This window comes from Podarcis melisellensis (assembly GCF_964234715.1).
Source record: "Podarcis melisellensis genome assembly, chromosome: 7".
Lineage (NCBI taxonomy): Eukaryota > Metazoa > Chordata > Lepidosauria > Squamata > Lacertidae > Podarcis > Podarcis melisellensis.
In genome coordinates, this window is record NC_138539.1 from 15,238,928 (window position 1) to 15,259,574 (window position 20,647).

Genomic DNA, 20,647 nt, shown 5'->3' on the forward strand with positions numbered 1-20,647 from the left:
AATAAAGTCACATGATTATTATTATTGCTATTAACTGAATTGTTATACTGTACCACCCTTCCTCCTGAGATCACAACGTTAATAATAATAATAATAATAATAATAATAATAATAATAATAATAATAATAAAAAATGCTCAGAGCAGAACAGGTGATGCAAAATATATCCCATAGTGGAACGCAAGGTTTGTATTTGGTACCAGATATGTCAGATATGAACGTTACCAAATAAGCTCATATATATTTAGTGGGAACGTGTGATTCCACGGTTGTATAAATCGCAAGCCCAAGCTCTTTAGGTAAAACCATGTTATGCCTCCACCATTGAGGTCGGGGTGCCATATAACAGTGTCTCCCCATTTCCTTCTGGGTGTAAAAATGCAATGCTTACTGGTTTCTTTCTCTTTCTGGAAGAGTAGACTTTCGGGGGCACCTCCTTGCGTAGACTCCCCAGAAAAGTGACCAGGAAAGGACTTGTTCCTTCTCTTGCCTGTTTCAACCAAGATGGTTATGTGCTGCCCTCCACTGTCGGAGGCAGTATGCTGGGGAGTCACAAGTTGGGTCCTGCTTGCGGACTTCCAGTAGGCTGGGCACTGTTGACCCTCCAGATTTTTTTGCTTGACTGCAACTGCCATGACCATTGACTATGCTGGCTGGGCTGTTGTATGCTGCGGAATCAGTGAAAATCTGGAAATTACCTGACACCCCTCCCGCTTAACTAATTAATTGAGGGTTATGTTAGGAACTCTAATTATGGCATATACCATATGTATTAACGTGCTACAGAACTTCATTTTTATTATAATGTTGTTCTTTACATCTGAATTTGTTCTGAATGTCAACTTCTGAATGACTTTTTAAAATATGGCTTCAGCCTGATGCATGCTTACTTTGAACTGATTCCCACTGACTATAATAATAATAATAATAAACAAGAATAGATTTTTATTTATACCCTGCTCTCCTCAGCCAGAGCTGGGCTCAGGGCAGCTAACATCAGTAAAATCACAATAAAAACATAATAGGGGAGGAAAGAAAAAAAAATTAAAATACGGGTTAAAATACAATTTAAAATGCAGCCTCATTTTAATAGTAGCCCATAGTTCAAAACCGTAAGGGGAGGGAAACATAAGGGTCAGGCTGAGTCCAAACCAAAGGCCAGGCGAAACAGCTCTTTCTTGCAGGCCCTGCGGAAAGATGTCAAGTCCCACAGGGCCCTAGTCTCTTGTGACAGAGCGTTCGACCAAGTCGGGGCCAGTACTGAAAAGGCCCTTGCCCTAGTTGAGACCAATCTCAACCTTGCAACTTGGCACCTCCAAAGTGTTGTCATTTGTAGACCTTAAGGTCCTCCGCGGGATATACCAGGAGAGGCGGTCCCGTAGGTACATGGGACCTAGGCTGCATAGGGCTTTAAAGGTCTTACTCCCAAGTAGGTGTGTGCGGTCTATGCAGAGTTAGGTGCACTTAGGCCTATTATTTTCAGTTATATTGGTGCACCTATACTGCATAGGATTGAGGTAAAAAAAAAAAACCTGGAGAAATTATGGCATGGATACCACTGTTGCTTTCCAACTACATGTTGGAATCTCTCATTGTTGACCATCTTCTGTGTCCCAGGGCATCAAAAATGTGTTTTTAGGCACGTTGGTGTTCTATTTTATTTAATGCAACCAGTCCTAATAGACAAACCACAGTCCTTAATGTCATATGGATCTAGGAATGTGCGCTGGGGATGGCTCACTGAGATGAGCACAAATATTTTTGTTTACTAGGAATAATAATATTTCTATATGCTAACCATGATCCATTATTCCTTTAAAGCAATGGGCCACATTTGCTCGAGCCTGGTATCTTATAGATGCGAAGATGCAACCGCCAGGAAAAATTGCAGCCATCACTGCCATCAGACTTCAGGGGAGGCATAAGCCTGTGTACCATGCACTAAGTGAGTTCTGCTCAGGATTCAAATGTTTGCTATATCAGCACTGATTTGTTTTTATTGTTTAAAGCAGGGATCAACAATCTTTTTGGGCCAATGAACACATTTTCAGGCTGGAGGAATTGTGGGCACCACAAACACTGTCACCTGTTCTGTTGGGTACAATAGAATTCTTTCAAGCCTAATTTCAGAGGGAGGGCAGAGAGTGAAATCTGAGGGCATCAGAGGGGGTCTCTGTGACCAGAGAGTGATCCCATGGGCATCACATTGACAGTTTAAAGCTGGAGTGGAATGAACTGAGTTTTGTTGTTGTTGAACTGGAGTCCTCTCAGTTAGCAGTCTGCATGTAACTTTTCAAATTAAGTACATTGCATGACATCTCCTTACTATTAAAGGTAAAAGGACCCCTGACCATTAGGTCCAGTCATGGCCAATTCAGGGGTTGCGGCGCTCAACTCGCTTTACTGGCCGAGGGAGCCGCCATACAGCTTCCAGGTCATGTGGCCAGCATGACTAAGCAGCTTCTGGTGAACCAGAGCAGCACACGAAAATTCCGCTTACCCTTTCCGCTGGAGCGGTACCTATTTATCTTTCACTTCAACATGCTTTAGAACTGCTAGGTTGGCAGAAGCAGGGACCAAGCAACGGGAGCTCACCCTGTCATGGGGATTCGAACCGCTGACCTTCTGATCGGCAAGTCCTAGGCTCTGTGGTTTAACCCACAATGCCACCCACATCCCCTCCTTACTATTAAGGCATAATTAATCTGTGTTGAATGATCCCGGGTATGCCTTCTTTCTGAAATACTTTCCTGAATCTTATGAAGGCCCATCTAATTCAGCATGCTTTGCAAGAATCCCAGCCACTTATCCGTGAAATACACCCATTTTGATGTAGGAAAACCAGTTGCTTATGAGCAGAATATATTTTGTATGTAGTAGATCTGAGGATAGATGCAGAGCAAATGCAGAATTACTCTCATGTTCTCTTCTTAAAAAAAAGTTGAAATGCTGCTGCCCCTGCTGCTGCTGCGGCTACTGAAACCTAAACCAAATGCACGCTTCACAAATTGAGTAGCTTGCTGACTGCACATTGCACACCCCTCTCTAGCCAATGAGGGCATGACTTATGAGCTTTGCCAGTACAGTGGTACCTCCCTTTACGAACTTAATTCGTTCCGGAGGTCCGTTCTTAAGCCGAAAGCGTTCTTAAACCGAGGCGCACTTTCCCTAATGAGGCCTCCCGCCGCCGGTGCCTTTCCACCGTTCGGCTTCCGGGGCAAAGTTTGCTAGCTAGAACACCTACTTCCGGTTTTGTGGAGTGAATGCATTGCCCGAATCATTCGTTAACAGGACTGTTCTTAGATCAAGGTACCACTGTAATGGATGCCATGAAAACTAATGCTTTTGATGCGTGTTACTTCAACATTGCACAGGATCATAAATAGTTCCTTGATATGGGTTCAGTTCACACATAATACTAAGCCAAATCATGCTTAGCGTGAGCACACAAGTTTGCAGGCTCCTGAAGAGGAGGTAATCACTACTGTGCTCCTCCTCAGGTCCTGTTGCTGCTGCTGCACTGCTGTGAACTAAGCTATGGTTTGACTTCGTGTCTTGCCCTTGGTTACAGTTTATGGTTTGTCCGGAGGAAATTGTGCTATACACCTTGGAGTAGTTTGGTGGCTGATGATCCTGTTAACTGAAAACCTTTTTCTTTCTTTTTTTTAGGTGACCTTGGAGATCATGTTGTCATAATAAACACAAGGCACATTGCTTTTTCCGGCAACAAATGGGAGCAGAAGGTGTATTCATCACATACTGGGTAAGCTTTTAACATCTTAAGGATTAAAAACATGGAACAAATCAGTACTGTTGGTAAAATACGGATATACTGTAAATGGCTTTGAAAGTTGTTACTAGTAGAAAGTCGGAAAAGGGAACCTTTGTATTTTTAGCATAAGATATGCTAATATTTATAGGGACGCAGGTGGCGCTGTGGGTTAAACCACAGAGCCTAGGACTTGCCAATCAGAAGGTCGGCGGTTCGAATCCTCACGACGGGGTGAGCTCCCGTTGCTCGGTCCCTGCTCCTGCCAACCTAGCAGTTCGAAAGCACGGAGTGCAAGTAGATAAATAGGTACCACTCCGGCGGGAAGGTAAACGGCGTTTCCATGCGCTGCTCTGGTTCACCGGAACCAGCTTAGTCATGCTGGCCACATGACCCGGAAGCTGTACGCTGGCTCCCTCGGCCAATAAAGCAAGATGAGCGCCGCAACCCCAGAGTCGGCCACGACTGGACCTAATGGTCAGGGGTCCCTTTACCTTTACCTTATGCTATTTATTGGAAATGCTTGTGCAACTCCCATAGTAAAGGGTGGGGTTTTTTTTAGCAAATATCCCAGTGACAGGGTGGTCTACATTTTTGCTCACTACAGCAAATGCGCTGCCGTCCTTGAGCAACCATTCTAAGTCTGAGCCTTCCTTCCAACCTTGGAGTTGCAGAAGGGGAGGGAGAAAACTGCCTCTCCAGCTCCAAAACGCAGAAGCAGGCAAGGGGATGTTTGGCCTCTGCACTGCTGAGGCACACAGGGCCAATCCAGCAAGCCCCGCCTTCCTTTCCAGCTCCAAACTTGGAGCTCTCATGACATAGCATACAAATTATTAATATTATTCTTATCTGCCCTTCACCAGCAAGTCCCAGGAGAGGATACAGCCATTCAAAATTCAATATGGAATATTAATAAAAATAAAAATAAATCCTTCCAGTAGCACCGTAGAGACCAACTAAGTTTGTTACTGGTATCAGCTTTTGGGTATCTGAAGAAGTGTGCATGCACACGAAAGCTCATACCAATAACAAACTTAGTTGGTCTCTAAGGTGCTACTGGAAGGATTTTTTAAATTTTCTTTCGACTACGGCAGACCAACACGGCTACCTACCCGCAACTAGAAATATGGAAAGCAGTTAACACAAATCAGTCACTTGAATATGGTTGGTTCCGAAAATATCAGTGAAACGACGAGATGATATGAATCAACATCAATAAAATACTTATAAAACCATAAACAATGCAGTTCACTAGTGAGCGAGCTTACATTAAGCATATGCATGTTTTTATTTGCAAGATGGCAATCTATGCTATCGTTCTCTTATTTAGATACGCTTCCAAAATTTTCTGGATATTGTCGTTTTGTATTATAGATACCCTGGTGGCTTCAAACAGGTGACGGCAGCTCAGCTTCATCTAAGGGACCCAACTGCAGTAAGTGAGCACCCCTTCTATCCTCCTGCCTCTCTCAATGACTTCCCTTTGCAATGTTCTGCCTTCATTTCAAGTGGACCATATTGCAGGCAGAGTGCCACAGTGGCATGTGCTCTCATCTCGGCGATAAAGGTAAAGGGACCCCTGACCATTAGGTCCAGTCATGGCCGACTCTGGGGTTGTGGCGCACATCTCACTTTATTGGCCGAGGGAGCCGCCGTACAGCTTCCGGGTCATGTGGCCAGCATGACTAAGCCGCTTCTGGTGAACCAGAGCAGCGCACGGAAATGCTGTTTACCTTCCCGCCGGAGTGGTACCTATTTATATACTTGCACTTTGACATGCTTTCGAACTGCTAGGTTGGCAGGAGCAGGAACTGAGCAACGGGAGCTCACCCCGTTGCAGGGATTCAAACTGCTGACCTTCTGATTGGCAAGCCCTAGGCTCTGTGGTTTAACCCACAGCCCCACCCGCATCCCTCGCAACTCTACAATTCTATGATTATATATTGCTTTCTGTTACAAATGACCTCAAAGCGGCTCACGTGTTACAAGTTAAAACATCAATACTTTGACGTGCTTTCGAACTGCTAGGTTGGCAGGAGCAGGGACCGAGCAACGGGAGCTCACCCCACTGCGGGGATTCGAACCACTGACCTTCTGATCGGCAAGTCCTAGGCTCTGTGGTTTAACCCACAGCGCCTCATTTGCCTCCCACATGAAGCAGTGGCTAGGTCCTAGCATTGAGAGCCTTCCCATGCAATCATTAAAAGACTGTCACATCTTTGCAGTTGAAGGTGCTTGCTGCATGAGATTAGAATGATAAAACTGTGGTGTCTCTATTGGACATAATAGTTGGTGGGTAACCATGATCAGCTCTCCTTTATTGCATGAATGGGGAGTGCCATTATGAGGCTAGATTATATGGGACTGAGGGAGTGGTTAATTCCATTGCAGGCCCTATACAGGAAGTGCCCACAATGCAATGCAATTCAAAACGCCGTGTGTTTATTTCGTTTCTGAAGCAGCGGCTGCCCCAGTCTTCTGAAGACGCACCTCTGGCTCCATCCCATGCATTCCACCAACGTCAGTTTTCCGGTCCTCATTTTACAGCTCTCAGTCTTTACGCCAAACTTTTTAACTTTCTGTTCTCTCCCATGTGGCCATTCTCAATGTTTCTGTGCCGCCAAAGCTCCTTTCCATGCCTTCTGCCATGCTGTTGCCTGTGGTTGAACAGCTTCTATATCTCTTGTTAAACTGCCTTCCCTCCTCTCGTTATTCAGATTCTGTGGCGTTAGCCAAAGTATTTTGAAGAGAAATTTCATAGTCATTTTAATAAATAATTTTTTTATAAAAAAAACCTTAAATCCTTGATATTTATCACACTTGTTAAGGGCCATGTTCTGTCCATGTTTTGGGGGGTACTTGGTGTATTGAGTCTGAGTGATTTGTGCAGGGTTTACTCCTGAACCTTCCCCCCCCCCATGGATATTCTGCAAGGCAGTAGATGTTTAGGATCAGAATTTTTCTTCTCCTAGATGAGCTACCTGTTAGTTAACATACTTTTCCGTCTATAAGATGCCCCCTATTTTGGGGGACTCAAAATTCAGAAAATGGGGGGACATTACACAGGGTTGTTGAACTTTTTTTGGGGGGGTTGCCATAAATTGCTCACCCGCACGCATCACGAAATCCGCCTCCTGTCTGTCCCCTCGCCGGCAGAAGCTGCCGATCTCCCGCCCAATTGCTGCAGCGTCAGCCAGTCAACACCACCCATCGATGCAGCAACCAATCACATGCACAATAGCCGCTAACAGATGCAGCAGCAACCAATCAAACGTCCACCCTATTCACTACCCATGTATAAAAAAGTAAAGGGACCCCTGACCATTAGGTCCAGTCATGGCCGACTCTGGGGTTGCAGTGCTCATCTCGCTTTATTGACCGAGGGAGCCAGCGTACAGCTTCCGGGTCATGTGGCCAGCATGACTAAGCCACTTCTGGTGAAGCAGTTGATGTGCTTTCAAACTTCTAGGTTGGCAGGAGCAGGGACTGAGCGACAGGACCGCTGACCTGATCAGCAAGTCCTAGGCTCTATGGTTTAACCCACAGCGCCACCCACGTCCCATGTATAAGACGACCCCAATTTTTTAGCATGATTTTTCAAGAAAAAAAATATAGTCTTATACATGGAAATGTACGGTAAGTCACGTAGCAGCAGCAGCAGTAGTAGTAATAATAATGATGCAGTTTAAAATAAAAGTTTTCAGAAACCAACTTGGTGCTTACAGATGAATGATAGATTCTTTGACTAAATCAGCCTTTTGTGACAAATAGGTTTTCAGTTTTATTTTTTGCGTCAGTTGCACATGTTGGCCAGTGAACACTTGAGGGCAGCAGAACTTAACATGCCTCAAAGTTAGACACGGAAAAATTGTGCTGCTGCCATTTGCTCTGGATTACGTGCTGGCAGTGCGGTTGTTAAAACTCACCTTAGATCATGTCAGGACCCAGGGAATGTAATAGACCAAGGACGTCCAACTTCCAAGAGAATGCGATCCGCTCCCAGATAAAAAATCTAGCAGTGATCTACTCATTTGGGGGGGGGGCGACCTAAGATGTTGACTTTTTTAGGGGAAACAGCAAATACTTCTGCCTATGGGGGGGCGGGGAGCACCGTCTTCCGTTCTTGAAATCGTGCGAAAATACAGGAAAGAGTATTCTTTTCCCGCAGAGGAAAATGACCCCGCGATCGACTAATATCAACCAGGGGTTGACCTGTCAATTGCGGTCGACCGGTTGGACATCCCTGTGATAGACTATCCCAGTTAATAACTTTTCAGCAGAGACTTGCCTAACAGAGGAACAAGTGGAGAAAAACCTTGTTCCAAAAAAATCATTAAAAGGTCTGCTTTTAATATCGAATGGGCTCTGGTTTTGTCTTCCTCTGTCCCAATATTCAGAGCTGAGTACATTGATTAGCAGAGCGTTTTGGAGAAGGAGAGCTCAGGGAAATAGAAAGGAAGAGCGAGATCAGCTGGGAGACTAGTAAAAGAAAATGAAGCAGGGAGATGGATGTGAAAGGGGCTTTGGAGAAAAGGACATTGGGTGGTGGGGCACACTGCCTAAAAGTGCAGAATGTAGCATCAGTTTTGAAAGTAAAATTTGGAATAAATTGTGTAAGGATCAGAGCTGTAATCAGCTGTGTTGTTTAACAAGTTTGTTTTGTCTCGGAAAGAGCTCCATTCATTTGGGAATGAATGTGCACTTATTTCATTTGTTCTCCCATAAAAATTGCTTATCTTCATGTATTTGGAAGAAGATATTGTGGGGGAAAGATGCAAACTTCTATTCCACCATGCGATAATTGCAATTCCCTTCTTGAAAGAAACACGGCTGTACAACTCTACTTTAGAAGTCAAATTGTTTTGTAGAAGAAATCCAGAAATAAGGCAGTTGGAACTAAGGTCTATCAAATTTGGCAGGCAAGTCCATTTAGCTTAAAACTGTATAGTTTTTACAAATGGAAAAGTAGCCTAATCCTCTATAACGTGTCTCTCCCCCCCCCCCCCCACCTTGCAATTCTATGTATTTCAGAGAAACTGTGCCTTTATTATACTCCTTGCTATATACATTTTTTTCTTTTAATTTCTCTTCTCTAAGATAAATCTCTTCTGCTTATGTAAGACAACCTCTCTGCCTAAATGTGCACCCATTTTGTTATTCTTTCCCTATAGCTCTTCTGGGAAGATGAGGTTTCCCAGTCTGAGACTAACCTTTAACTACAAAGCCAATGACTCAGAAGGGCAGTAGCATAGTGGAAGTCGACACTTTGCACACAGAAAGACTCCAGTTCCATCTCTGGCATTTCTAGGTAGGGCTGGAAAAGACTGGCAGTGATTCTCAAAGGTTTCGATCAATGAAGATACTGTACTGAGCTAGATAGACTAGGGGGTCCAGTTTTATATAAGGCACCTTCCTTTTCATTCCTTGCACTTCATTTTACCGTATTTCTTCGTGTATAACACGGCCCCATGTCATAGCTGTCAAGAGTCCCTTATTTGGTGGGACAGTCCCTTATCCCAGCGCCATGTCCCGCTGCTGTCCCTTATTGATGATGTCCCTTAAATAAGCTACTGAAGGTAATGGGGCCCTTTCTATGTCCAGCTGTCCTTTGTCAAATTGTTGCTGTTTTTGTTGTTGTTGAATATATGCTATATGGTAATTTATGGACCTAATAGGTATCTAGAGCCATTTGCATGCAACAAAATATGTACCGTATTTTTCACTCTATAACACGCACCCGACCATAACACGCACATAGTTTTTAGAGGAGGAAAATCCGTAGGCATGCCACCCATAGGCATTCCCTCCATAACACGCACAGACATTTCCCCTTACTTTTTAGGAGGAAAAAAGTGAGTGTTATGGTGCAAAAAATACGGTATTTTATCAAAGTAATTGTTGATCCCTTGTTTTGGCTGCTGATCCCTTATTTTCGAGGCTGCTGGTCCCTTATTTTCAAATCTGTAAGTTGACAGCTATGCCCCATGTACAAGACCCCTCTTTTTGGGAGCCCTCAACAGTTGTTGAGCTTCTTTTATAAGTTCGCTGAGCTGTTGAGCAGCTTTTCGATGATCCCCCGCTGTGGCTGATGGAACTGGTGCCGTAATACACTGCATACTGGCACAAACCAAATACTCTTCCTAAGCTGGGAAGAGCGGGTAAGCAGCCTCCTCTCCGACATTTCCCTGCTACTGCCGCAGCATTGGCCCTCACTTACTTAGCATATTAACCCGTCTATAAGACGACCCTCAATTTATCACAAAAAAAATCAGAAGAAAAGGTCGTCTTCTGTATACATGGGAAAATACGGTATTTAGGGCTGATGCAGGCAGCTTTTTGGTTCTAATGCTTCCATTAGTCAATTAGCAAACCAGCTCTCACCAGCGTATTTAAAAGAAGGATGGCACTTTATCCAAAGACTTCCATCAATAACTGGGTTTTCTTTTCACCTTTTTTCCCTATTATAATAAGTTTTTATTAAATTTTCTTTTTCAAATTGATCAACACAACCATATTCTCAAATTTCCAGTTTTTTGTACTTCCACCAGCTCCTCCATCAATCATCCATATTTTCTATTTTTATCCATTTTCAATATGTTATATTGCCAATTAATATTATCCTTTCATCTCTATTTCTTTTTTACAATACACCTTTAACTATCACAAAGCCTCTTTAAAACCCACTAACGTCTGTTCATCACATATGTTTTTCAGATAATCCGTAAACTTTCCCCAGTCCTCGATGAACTTGTGATCCTTTTGGTATCTAATTTCCCCAGTCATTTTGTCCAATTCTGCGTAATCCATAAGTTTCATTCTCCACTCTTCAAGGGTCGGTAGTTCCTCTTTTCACCTTTTTTTGCTGATACCATACACTATCTCTCTTAACAAATCACTTTCCCAGTGGTTTTTTGTGTGCTGGAATCAGTATTATTCAATTTTTGAACCAGATTTTTCTTCTTGAATTTGCTTCATTATACCCATGTCTTCTCAAATAATAATGAGTCGGCCAGATTTTCTTGGAAAGTTTAGTTACTTCTTCCAGATCTCTGCCTTTCCAACTATTATATGGGTGTATTTATATATACACATTTTTAAATTATATATATATTATATATTTTCTTCACAGCTGTCTGTTTGGCAGTTTTATTAGTTCCTTACTAGAGAGCTTGTCCAAACTTTTCAGGAACTGCTTAATGTTAGCATTTTGCTTTTTTCTCCCTGTTGAGTTTTTATATTATATTTTAGAAGAGGGATAAGCAACTAGCAGCCCAAGGACTCAACGTCCTGTCAAGGGGGGTCCCCATCTGATAGTCCCTGATTTCAAGGAGTTGGACTTCCTCACCCCATAATGCTTCTCAGCTGCTAATTCCTGTGTACAGGCCAAGACACATGTAAATAGAAATGCAAAACTGAAGAACCACAGAACTACTTTTTTGAAGAATGTCAACCAAATGAAATCAAGAGTTGGTTGACTCAGCTAGTGTCCGCTTTGTACTGACAATGCCCCACACCATAATTTGGGGAACTGAGAAAGGATTCAGCCCCTTGCTCCCTTTGCATGTGGTTTACTGTCTACCATGATGTCTGAATTCAGAAATTATGTTTAGTGCTAATCTTCCAAACCTGGGTCAGTGACAAACTATGCAGAAGGTGACGAACTCTGCATGGGTTGAGAAAGGGATGCATACGCCCACATCTCATTTGTGAGTTAAATTCATTTGCGACTTAAATCTTTCTCTGCTTTGGTTAATGCATCTAACTCCTGTTCACAAGTTGTGCCACGATCCAGCAGAGAGCACGTTTCACTTAAAGAGGTGGCAATTTGTTGCTAAAGAGCATGATATCAACAATCAAATAATTAAAGATGAAATAGATGTTGCCTTATGAACTGATGTTGCTATTCTGATGTTATTGGGACTGACAGTGAGTCCTGAGGATATAAGCAACTGAAAAGTCTCTCTTTCCACGTTCTCCCGCTGTATGTAAGTGGGAGTTCATAAATCTCTGGTGGTGGTTTTTCTTTGTTTTATTGATGGCAGTATATTTAGTAGCTGCATTGTAGTTTTCATTTTTGCTTGCAAGCCAACATGGGAACACACTGGTGATGAGTGAGGGGTATGCATTTCTAGAATAAATATGCCCCTCCAGTCCAAACCATGTCATCAAGAGGGCCGAACTGCATGTTATGTGAGAAAACTCTGCGATTGAATCTCCTAGCGTATTTGAGGGTGGCTCAGCTTGGATCAGGAGACTGGAATGAACCCATGTCCCTAGAGCAGCTATAAACTGTAGAGGGGGAAACATGAAGGCAGAATACAGGGGTGCAATTTGAGTAGTATTGAGGACCGTTGCAGTACAGGGCGAGGATTGAATCTCTTTCCCCCCGATTCAAGGTAGCGCCCCAGGAGCCTGATTTGAAGAAAAGAAAAATACCTTGAATCTCCCTTAATTTAGCCAAGGTGGGTTTTTTAAGCCAACTGTAATATGAGGTGCATTTGTGTAAAACCACTCTGCCGGCATATGTGGAAATCTATAGAGCTCTCTCCATTGTATTTGAAAGAGGAGCACGTGACGACTTGAAGCTTGGAAGTGAACGTTTCTGGCTTTTGACTTGTGGCTTTTATGTTCCTTCCAGATTGCATTGCTCTTACTGGCTTTGTAAACTGTCTATTGAAAACTAACATTTATGGCATCTTTTGTGGCTTTTATTCAGGATTTAATGCACACACACACACACAAAAAGCACCTGAAAAATATAGTAGTTTCTACTGTAAACAAATCCTAGACGTAAAACCGTTGAAACTGCCCTGACAAGAAAGCAATTCCAGATGCAAAACGACACAGCAGTTCTTATTATAATGCACTCCAAGAGTTCTTAACTCCAAATCTGAAGGCAGGTTTATGTAAAAAAAATAAAATAAAAGTAGACGTTTTAAAACAAAATGGGCAAAATATTTTTCAGTGTGTTTTGCACACAGGGGCTGAAGGGTCTCAAGGACCTCAATTCTGGGGTGTTCATTAGAAAAGCTGGGGAACTAAACCATGTTCAGAGTGGGAACACCAGCAATTAATATAGGTTTCTTATGGTTCTCATATGCACTTGCTTGGGAGTAAGTAAGCTTTACTGGAAACAGTAATTTTTGAGTAAAAAGGAAGAGGATTGTGTTGCTCAAGAGATCTGACAAGTATAACAGAACTTGCACTCGTCATGAGTTTTTCTGCATAGCTGGTTATTGGGAATTGAAGTTTAACATTGATATGCACTGCAAAAAAAAAAATTGAAGCAAAGGATCCTCTCTCCCTCCAGAGTTTTCCAATTACTTTTGTTGACCGTATTCCAGAATTGTTTAGTGACTATTAACTGCAGAGGAAGTTACTTTAGATTAGTTCCTAAATTAGAAACCTTACACAGGATATTAAATTACACATATAGCAGCATTTTGCAATGACTAATGTCTGTTCTGATTTTCACAATTCCGATTATTTGTTGGTTATTTTTTCATCACTTTATTTCGCACTTTTCAACCTAAGCTGCAGACACACATCTTGATCCTGTAAGCTGATCTTAAATTGCTGATTGCATTTTTTTAAAAAGTACACTCTTTGACAGATCGGCACGGTAGAGCCACAGTTCTAGAATTAGAAGTCCTCTGTTTTGAGGTTTGCTTTTATATAACAGTTTCCCTTTGGGTAAAGTCTGTACAGCTTTCCAGTTTTTATGCAAAGGAGCATATGGGCATATTCAGATCTTTAGGGTCAAGCTTTTAAGGTGTGATGTTTTACTGTGGTTTTATGATTCGCTGGAAGTCTCCCAGAGCTGGCGCAACCCAGCCAGGTGCAGTGTTTGAAATTAGCCAGGCGCCAGGCACATTTTGCCCCTGGCTTTTGACCACTTGCAACCAAGTGAAGATGCCTGGGTACCAGAATGGGCCTGCCATTTCCACCACCTGGAGATGCATGCCTGGGAATCATTGGATCTGGACTAATACCTCATCCTACAGGAATTCTATCAGTTAGATTTTATCTGCACAACTGGAATGAATTTCTGGAACCAAAATGCTATTTTTCTGTGCAGGAGCTGTCGCTATTAAGAAAAAGAGGTTGGAGTAGGCCAGTATATATGTGGATTGTCCCTGGATCAAGTGACTTTCCTTCTTTAAGTTCTCAAAGTTCTCAACCTAGCTCAAGGTTGTCATCTGAACTGGCCAGATGTTTAACGGAGAATCAATCGCAGTCAGCCCATCATTTGAAAAATATTACTTTAGAGCCGTCTTGCCCCCAAATGGCAACTAGACATTCCATTTAAAGCCTATAACCTTGGTTTAAGGAGTCATTTGGCCCCTAGCTTATATATCTGAGTCTCTTAACACTGGTCAGATGGTTGGCATGTTGTTGTTGTTGTTGTTGTTGTTGTTGTTGTTGTTGTTGTTGTTAGCACTCAGCTGTTGTTCCTTTGTATAGATGAATATTGGCCCATAGATCTTATTCACCTTTGCTATTAATGGGCCTGTTCATCTTGAGCAAATCGCTAAGCAAATAATTTTTATAGGCTTCAATACCCGCAGTTAAAGACAAAGCTACACAGTACCTTAAAACTGGGAGATGTGTCCTGCATTCCCCACCTGTTGCTGCCCTTCTTTAATATCAAGTTAAATTTGTTTTGTGTCCTATTTATTATTATCATTATTTATTCATTTGACATCCCACCCTTCCTCCCCCAAAATAACTTGAACTATATATGTTCAACTCCATATAATGATAATAGGATACAAGGTGAGATGAACTAGACATTACTGTGTTTTGTGTGATTTGTGGTGCTGTCTAAGGCTGCAGTCCTAACCTCACTAAGAGGGAAAAAGCACAATTGAGTTCAATGGGAGCTACTTCAGAATAGACATGGTTAGAATTGCAGTCCTTCTGCCATTCTTCAGGTAGGCAAAGCTGTCTTTCTATAAACAGATCAAAACTTGAAATTATTCTAAAATGATCTTACATTTAAAAAAAGAAGCCAGATATATATTGCTCACATGTGATTCTTTAAAAATATTATTCAGATTAAGGAGGCACAACATATTATATTTTGGAAGGGAATTTATGAGTGTGTAGCTACAAGGGGTGCAGGCTCTGTTTTTAAAACTGAAACCAAATACACTTGTACATTTGGAAAGAATTATTTAGATAAATGTATCTGTCGTTCATCTCTAAATATTTACAGTGTAGTCAGCATTTACTTATAATGGGGATAGTCAGAAACAGCCATTAACTGACCAATCCTTAGTGTGTTGTGCCAACAGGATTGGAAGAGAGAGAGAAGAATTGAAAGTGCTTTGTAGCTCAGAATAGTTAAGGCCAGGGTTAGAAACTGGGATGCGAAAGCAAGGAACATCACTGCCCCTGGGTCTTGAATTGTAGGCGCAAAAACAGAATGTCTGGTCACCACTTTTTAAAATTATATAGGGATTTCCTTTTTAAAGACACTGAAGGTTTTCTGTGTTTAAAAAACAGATTTGGCACACATTTAATGCAGCCATGTTTAATAACATGAAATAAATCATAATTTAGCAGGGATTTTTAATGTAGCTATGTGAGTGTCATAGCTACCTGGCAAGAGCAATGGGGGAAATCCCATAATGAAGGCTCTTGTCATTTCCGATAGTAAACATTCCCTTCAGGAATATTTGTGGAAGAGAGCCTGCTAGGGGAGACGCAAGAGATTCATTGCAAACAGTGATGAGGTGGGCTGGGGAAGATGATACAACAGGAAGCTCGAAGGACTGATTCTTCCTCTTTGAAGGCAGAGCGACTTCCGCCCTACAGAGGAGGTGGGGTTGCGGGCTTCACAGCCCCACCACACATTCAGCGGCTGGAGCCCAGCTCCTGCGCGATTGGGGGGATTCCCAGCCGCATCACCCCCTGGCTAGCCAATCGGCTGGCTCAGGGGCGTGGCCTGCCCTATTTAAGGCAGGACGCACCCGGGGATCTCCCTCTTTGCCGCCCGCCATCTGTTCCTGCTTTTCCCACCCTTCTGCCCTATAAGGTTTTCGTTCCTTGACCTTGCTATGGACCTTGGTTGTTCGCCATTGAGGGACCTGGTAGGAATTTTTCCACTTGGCAAATTGGCACCAGCCACTTGGTTTTCGCCTACCTCGTAGCAAATCATCACAACTTCCTGGGTATTGGTGGTTAGGCATTGGTATTGTTCTGTAGATGGAAGAGGGGAGGTAGCGCCATCACCTGCCCCACATATTAATGGGTAGTCCGATAAAGGATTCCGGGGTGTGTGGCCCTGTCTGAAGCCTGGGGAGGTGAGGTCCTAAGGCACACACCCCAATCGGTGACCCCAGGGGAGTTCCTAGTTGATGTGCATCAGCAGGACTCCCCCTACTGGTGGTAAACCCTTCCTGGACTTCAAGCGGACGGGCTGGAGTCGGATATAGTCGGTTAGGACCAATGCCTAAGCCAATACCGCTCATCACCTGTAACCAATAAAGTTGTGGCCTTATTTAACCCATTAGCCTTAATAATTGTGTCATGTGTCATTATTTCCACTGGGGGGGGCGGGAACTCACCACGCAACCTGACATTCCCAGCCACATTGTAAAGGGACGAAGAAGGAAGCATTGACACACAAGCATTGCTGTCTATGACTTCTTTAAAGTGCCCAAAACAGCAAACAAAAGTTTTTTGGTTTTTTTTTTTTAAAAAAAAATTAGGTGCAGACAGAGCCTTGAGAAAACATTTTAGGTGCAGCTAGGGGTTCAAGTCAGGCCAATTAAGAGAGGTGGGTGTTTAAAACTTTATCTTTTTATTTAAAATGAAAGATAAAATAAAATTCTCTTATTTAATTCTGTATTAGAAGGCTGAAGATTTCTGAGACCTTGAGATAGCCAATGTTATGTGTTTTCTTTTGCAGATTGTAAAACTGGCTACGTATGGAATGCTCCCCAAAAACCTTCTCAGAAGAACGATGATGCAAAGGCTGCACATCTTTGCAGATGATGTAAGTTTGTTGCCAGTATTGTTTCTTGTGTACCAATCTCGACTGTATCCATGCAAATTCTAACCTACATTTTCAATCCATGTACAGTGGTACCTTGGTTCTCAAACTTAATCCGTTCCAAAAGTCCGTTCTAAAACCAAAGCGTTCCAAAATCAAGGCGCACTTTCCCATAGAAAGTAACGTAAAATGGATTAATCTGTTCCAGACTTTTAAAAACAACCCCTAAAACAGCAATTTAACATGGATTTTACTATCTAATGAGACCACTGATCCATAAAATGAAAGCAATAAACAATGTACTGCAGTCACCAAACTAATCAATCAATCAATCAATCAATCAGTAGCTGAACTTGGTTCCACACAGTGCAAAAAGAGCCACAGAAATGCAAAATAAATAGGAAAAACAGACAGACTTCAGCATAACACTCAAAACAAGAGGGAGAGCTGCACAGCGCCTCTAGCGCCACTTGTTGTGCTGGCTTCAGCGATAGCTGTGCAAAGCCTAAGGGCTCCCTTCCGTCCCTCATCTGCTTCACTGGGAAGCCAGCAGAGCAAGAACCGCTGCACAGCTCTCCCTCTTGCTGTGCTGGCTTCAGAGATAGCTGTGCAGCTTGCTCTGGCTTTTCAGGGAGGTGGGAGAAGGGACGGAGGGCAGCCCATCAGTCCCTTCTCCCACCTCCCGGAAAAGCCAGCAAGAGCCGCTCTATCTTTAAAGAGCCGCGCCGAGCGAACGTGTCTGCGGCTCTTGCTGGCTTTTCTTGTTTTCTTCCTCTAAAAACTAGGTGTGTCTTAGGTTCAGGTGCATCTTATAGAGCAGAAAATACGGCAATTGATGGCCAGTGGCTGGCTGTGTTTCCTTCTTCCTCAGGTAATCCCTGAAGAAATACGCAAGAATCTTGTAGAGGTGCTTCCGCAGCCCCGCAGAGTGCCCAAGAGGTTTGACGAATATACGCAAGAGGAAATCGATGCTTTCCCAAGGCTCTGGAATCCGTAAGTGCCTAAAAGTCCTTGCACAGGGCTTTTATAACCGCACGTGATGGATTAGCTTTTAAAGAATGCGTTAGCTTCTAAGCGGCTAGAGAAATGTTTTTAAAAATGCCTTTGAAGCAAAGATGAAGACGGATACGCCATATAGATTTGTCTCTTCAGTTTTTGGATTACTCTGAGAGTAGATTTTGTTCTTATTTCGTGAGAGAGGGTGTGTGCGCGCGCATTTCCTTTTAAAATAATAGAAATCAAGGCATGCCTGTTTTTGGTCCTCTAGGAAAATGTTTTCAGAATAGTTTTATAAACACAATGGTTATAAAATATAGTAGCCTGCTTTCGTGTGGAATACTTTACACACAGGTATTTGTAAGGCTTTGGGTGGATTAAGTTGCAGCCTTGAAAGCAGTCCATAATATGTGTCTTAAGCTTTATTTACAAAGAGAAGAAAGCAGGAAGCTGAGGAGATATTCCTTTACCAAACCAGAATGCAATCTTGAAACCAATACTTGCGCCAAGTATTAAGGGTGTTTTGTGAAGGACACTAGAGCCAAATCTAGCATGCAGAGCAGACCTTCCATGCTCAATATCTACCCGCTAGAATATTGCCTTTTCAGTGGCATTTGAGGTGATGCTACCCAAGCAGAGCTTGTTTTTCAGTGCAGGGTAGATGCCTCTTCTCTTCCCACGACCATCTCTCCCGCCATAGAAGTTTGACCGTCGCTGTGTCTATAAAAATACACCTGTGCAATTGGAATCAGCAGCGGTCAGTATGAGCTCTATGCATTCTGCGTGGTGCCACCTTTACGAATGACAATCTGGGAAGCAACTGATATCTGTTAGTAAAAGACCCACTGCTGAGATATCAATGTACAGTAATGATGCAGGAATAAAATGTCTTGCAAAACATTTGATGAGCTTCCTGGAACATGATATGATTACAGTGGTACGTCGTGTTACGTACCCTCTGGTGGTTCCCTCGCTGCGAGAAGCCAAGTTACCGGGTACCAGTCTTCTTGGTGGTGGCACCCGCCCTGTGGAATGCCCTCCCACCAGATGTCAAAGAGAAAAACAACTACCAAACTTTTAGAAGACATCTGAAGGCAGCCCTGTTTAGGGAAGCTTTTAATGTTTAATAGGTTATTGTATTTTAGTGTTCTGTTGGAAGCTGCCCAGAGATGGGCGGGATATAAATATATTATTATTATTATTATTATTATTATTATTATTATTATTATTATTATTAATTATATCCGTTCCAGAGGTCTGTTCGTAACATGAGGCGTGCTTTCACTAATTGCGCCTCCCATTGCTGCTGCGCCGCCAGAGCGTGACTTCCGCTCACATCCGCAAAGGTCGCAGCAAGGGGCATCTACTTCCGGGTTAGCGGAGCGTGTAATCCGAAGCATTTGTAAGGGGGATGGTACGTAACACGAGGTACTACTGTAGTAGCAAGGCCCATACATCAGAGTTCTAAATAAGAATTCCATACTGACCTTACTTTCACTTCAGATTCTCTGCACGTGATATAAGAGTGATGGGAGAACATAAGGAATCAATACTCTGCACCCACAGTTGGAGGCAGCAATGATTCTGAATACCAGTTTTCTGGAAACCACAGGAAGGGAGCATGCTCTTGTGCTCAAATCCTGCTTTCTGGTCTTCCACAGGCTCTTCGTAGGTACCAAACATGGCAGGGACGGAGCCTCCCTTTCACTGCAATGCTTTGAAAGAATTCTGCCTTACCTAAAGAAAGTTATTTCGCTCACTGAATGAGTCTTCACCTTCATTAACTGTTGAGCCTTGGACTTAAAAAAAGATAGTTGGGCATTGTGGTTGTAGGAAGAAAGGAAAAGTTAAAATCAGATATTCCTCCTCCATGGGTCTTCTGGTGGTTCCCTCACTGCAAGAAGCCAAGTTACAGGGAACCAGGCGGAGGGCCTTCTCGGTAGTGGCGCCCTCCCTGGGGAAGGCCCTCCCATCCAATGTCAAGGAAATAAAGAATTGCACAAGTTTTAGAAGACATCTGACGGCAGCCCTGTATCAAGAAGTTTTTAATGCTGGATGTTTTACTATGTTTTTATATATGCTATAAGCCACTCAGAGTGGCAGAAGCCCAGTCACATGGGCGGGTTATAAGTAATAAAATTATTATTTTATTTATTCAGTATATTATATGGGCTTAATTTCTTTTGTTTAGGGAGGAGATAAAAAGTGTTTTGGAAACTTAGTATGCTCCTACCTCTTTCTCAATCCTGCTATGCTCTTATAACGAGCAGAATTTGAAATGTACTGCTGTTTACAAGTACAGTATTTCCATCTTATTGTGGCATATCCAGAATTATTCCATCCTGTGATTACGTAGGACAGAGAAAATCAGAAAGACAGAGACCACCCGAAAGAGAATTCTCAAGAGCTGGAGCTGGTTCCCTATGAGCCTGATTATTTAAAGCCATTCTCCTTCCAAATAGGACTTTACAGTCTGCTAACTTTGGAATAACGACGAGTCAAGGAAAAAGTTCCAGGAGAGTCCAGGTGTCTGACCCTTTTCCCCTCTGTGAAGCATTTCACCCTTCTAATATTATCTGCTGTAGTGTATGAACTTAGACTGCGAGCCAAGACATCTCAGAATCTCGCCACAACTACAAACCCCCTTAGCTGCTTGTCTCTCTCCTTCTGCAGTCCACTATGTCAGAACAGTGATACTGAATGGCCATGTAGCCCTCTTTGGTCTATAACATACTGTATTTTTCGCTCCATAAGGCGCACCGGACCATAGTTTTTAGAGGGGGAAATCAAGAAAAAAAAATATTATTTCCCACACACACACCCCCCCCAAGAGCTTCTGGGGCTGCCGGGGGAAGCCTGCCCCCCCCCAGCATCAAAGAGAA

The 20,647-nt window shown here is 42.9% G+C and overlaps 1 protein-coding gene across 1 annotated transcript in view; it reads left to right on the forward strand.

Annotated features, from left to right (window-relative positions):
* MRPL13 (mitochondrial ribosomal protein L13) overlaps nt 1-20,647 on the forward strand; it is a 37,149-nt gene that overhangs the window by 395 nt on the left and 16,107 nt on the right. Inside the window, exons 2-6 of the mRNA XM_081919061.1 lie at nt 1,822-1,945; nt 3,670-3,763; nt 5,144-5,204; nt 16,686-16,772; nt 17,641-17,762. Of these exons, the coding sequence (XP_081775187.1) occupies nt 1,822-1,945; nt 3,670-3,763; nt 5,144-5,204; nt 16,686-16,772; nt 17,641-17,762 (488 nt within the window). The remainder of the gene's footprint in view (nt 1-1,821; nt 1,946-3,669; nt 3,764-5,143; nt 5,205-16,685; nt 16,773-17,640; nt 17,763-20,647) is intronic.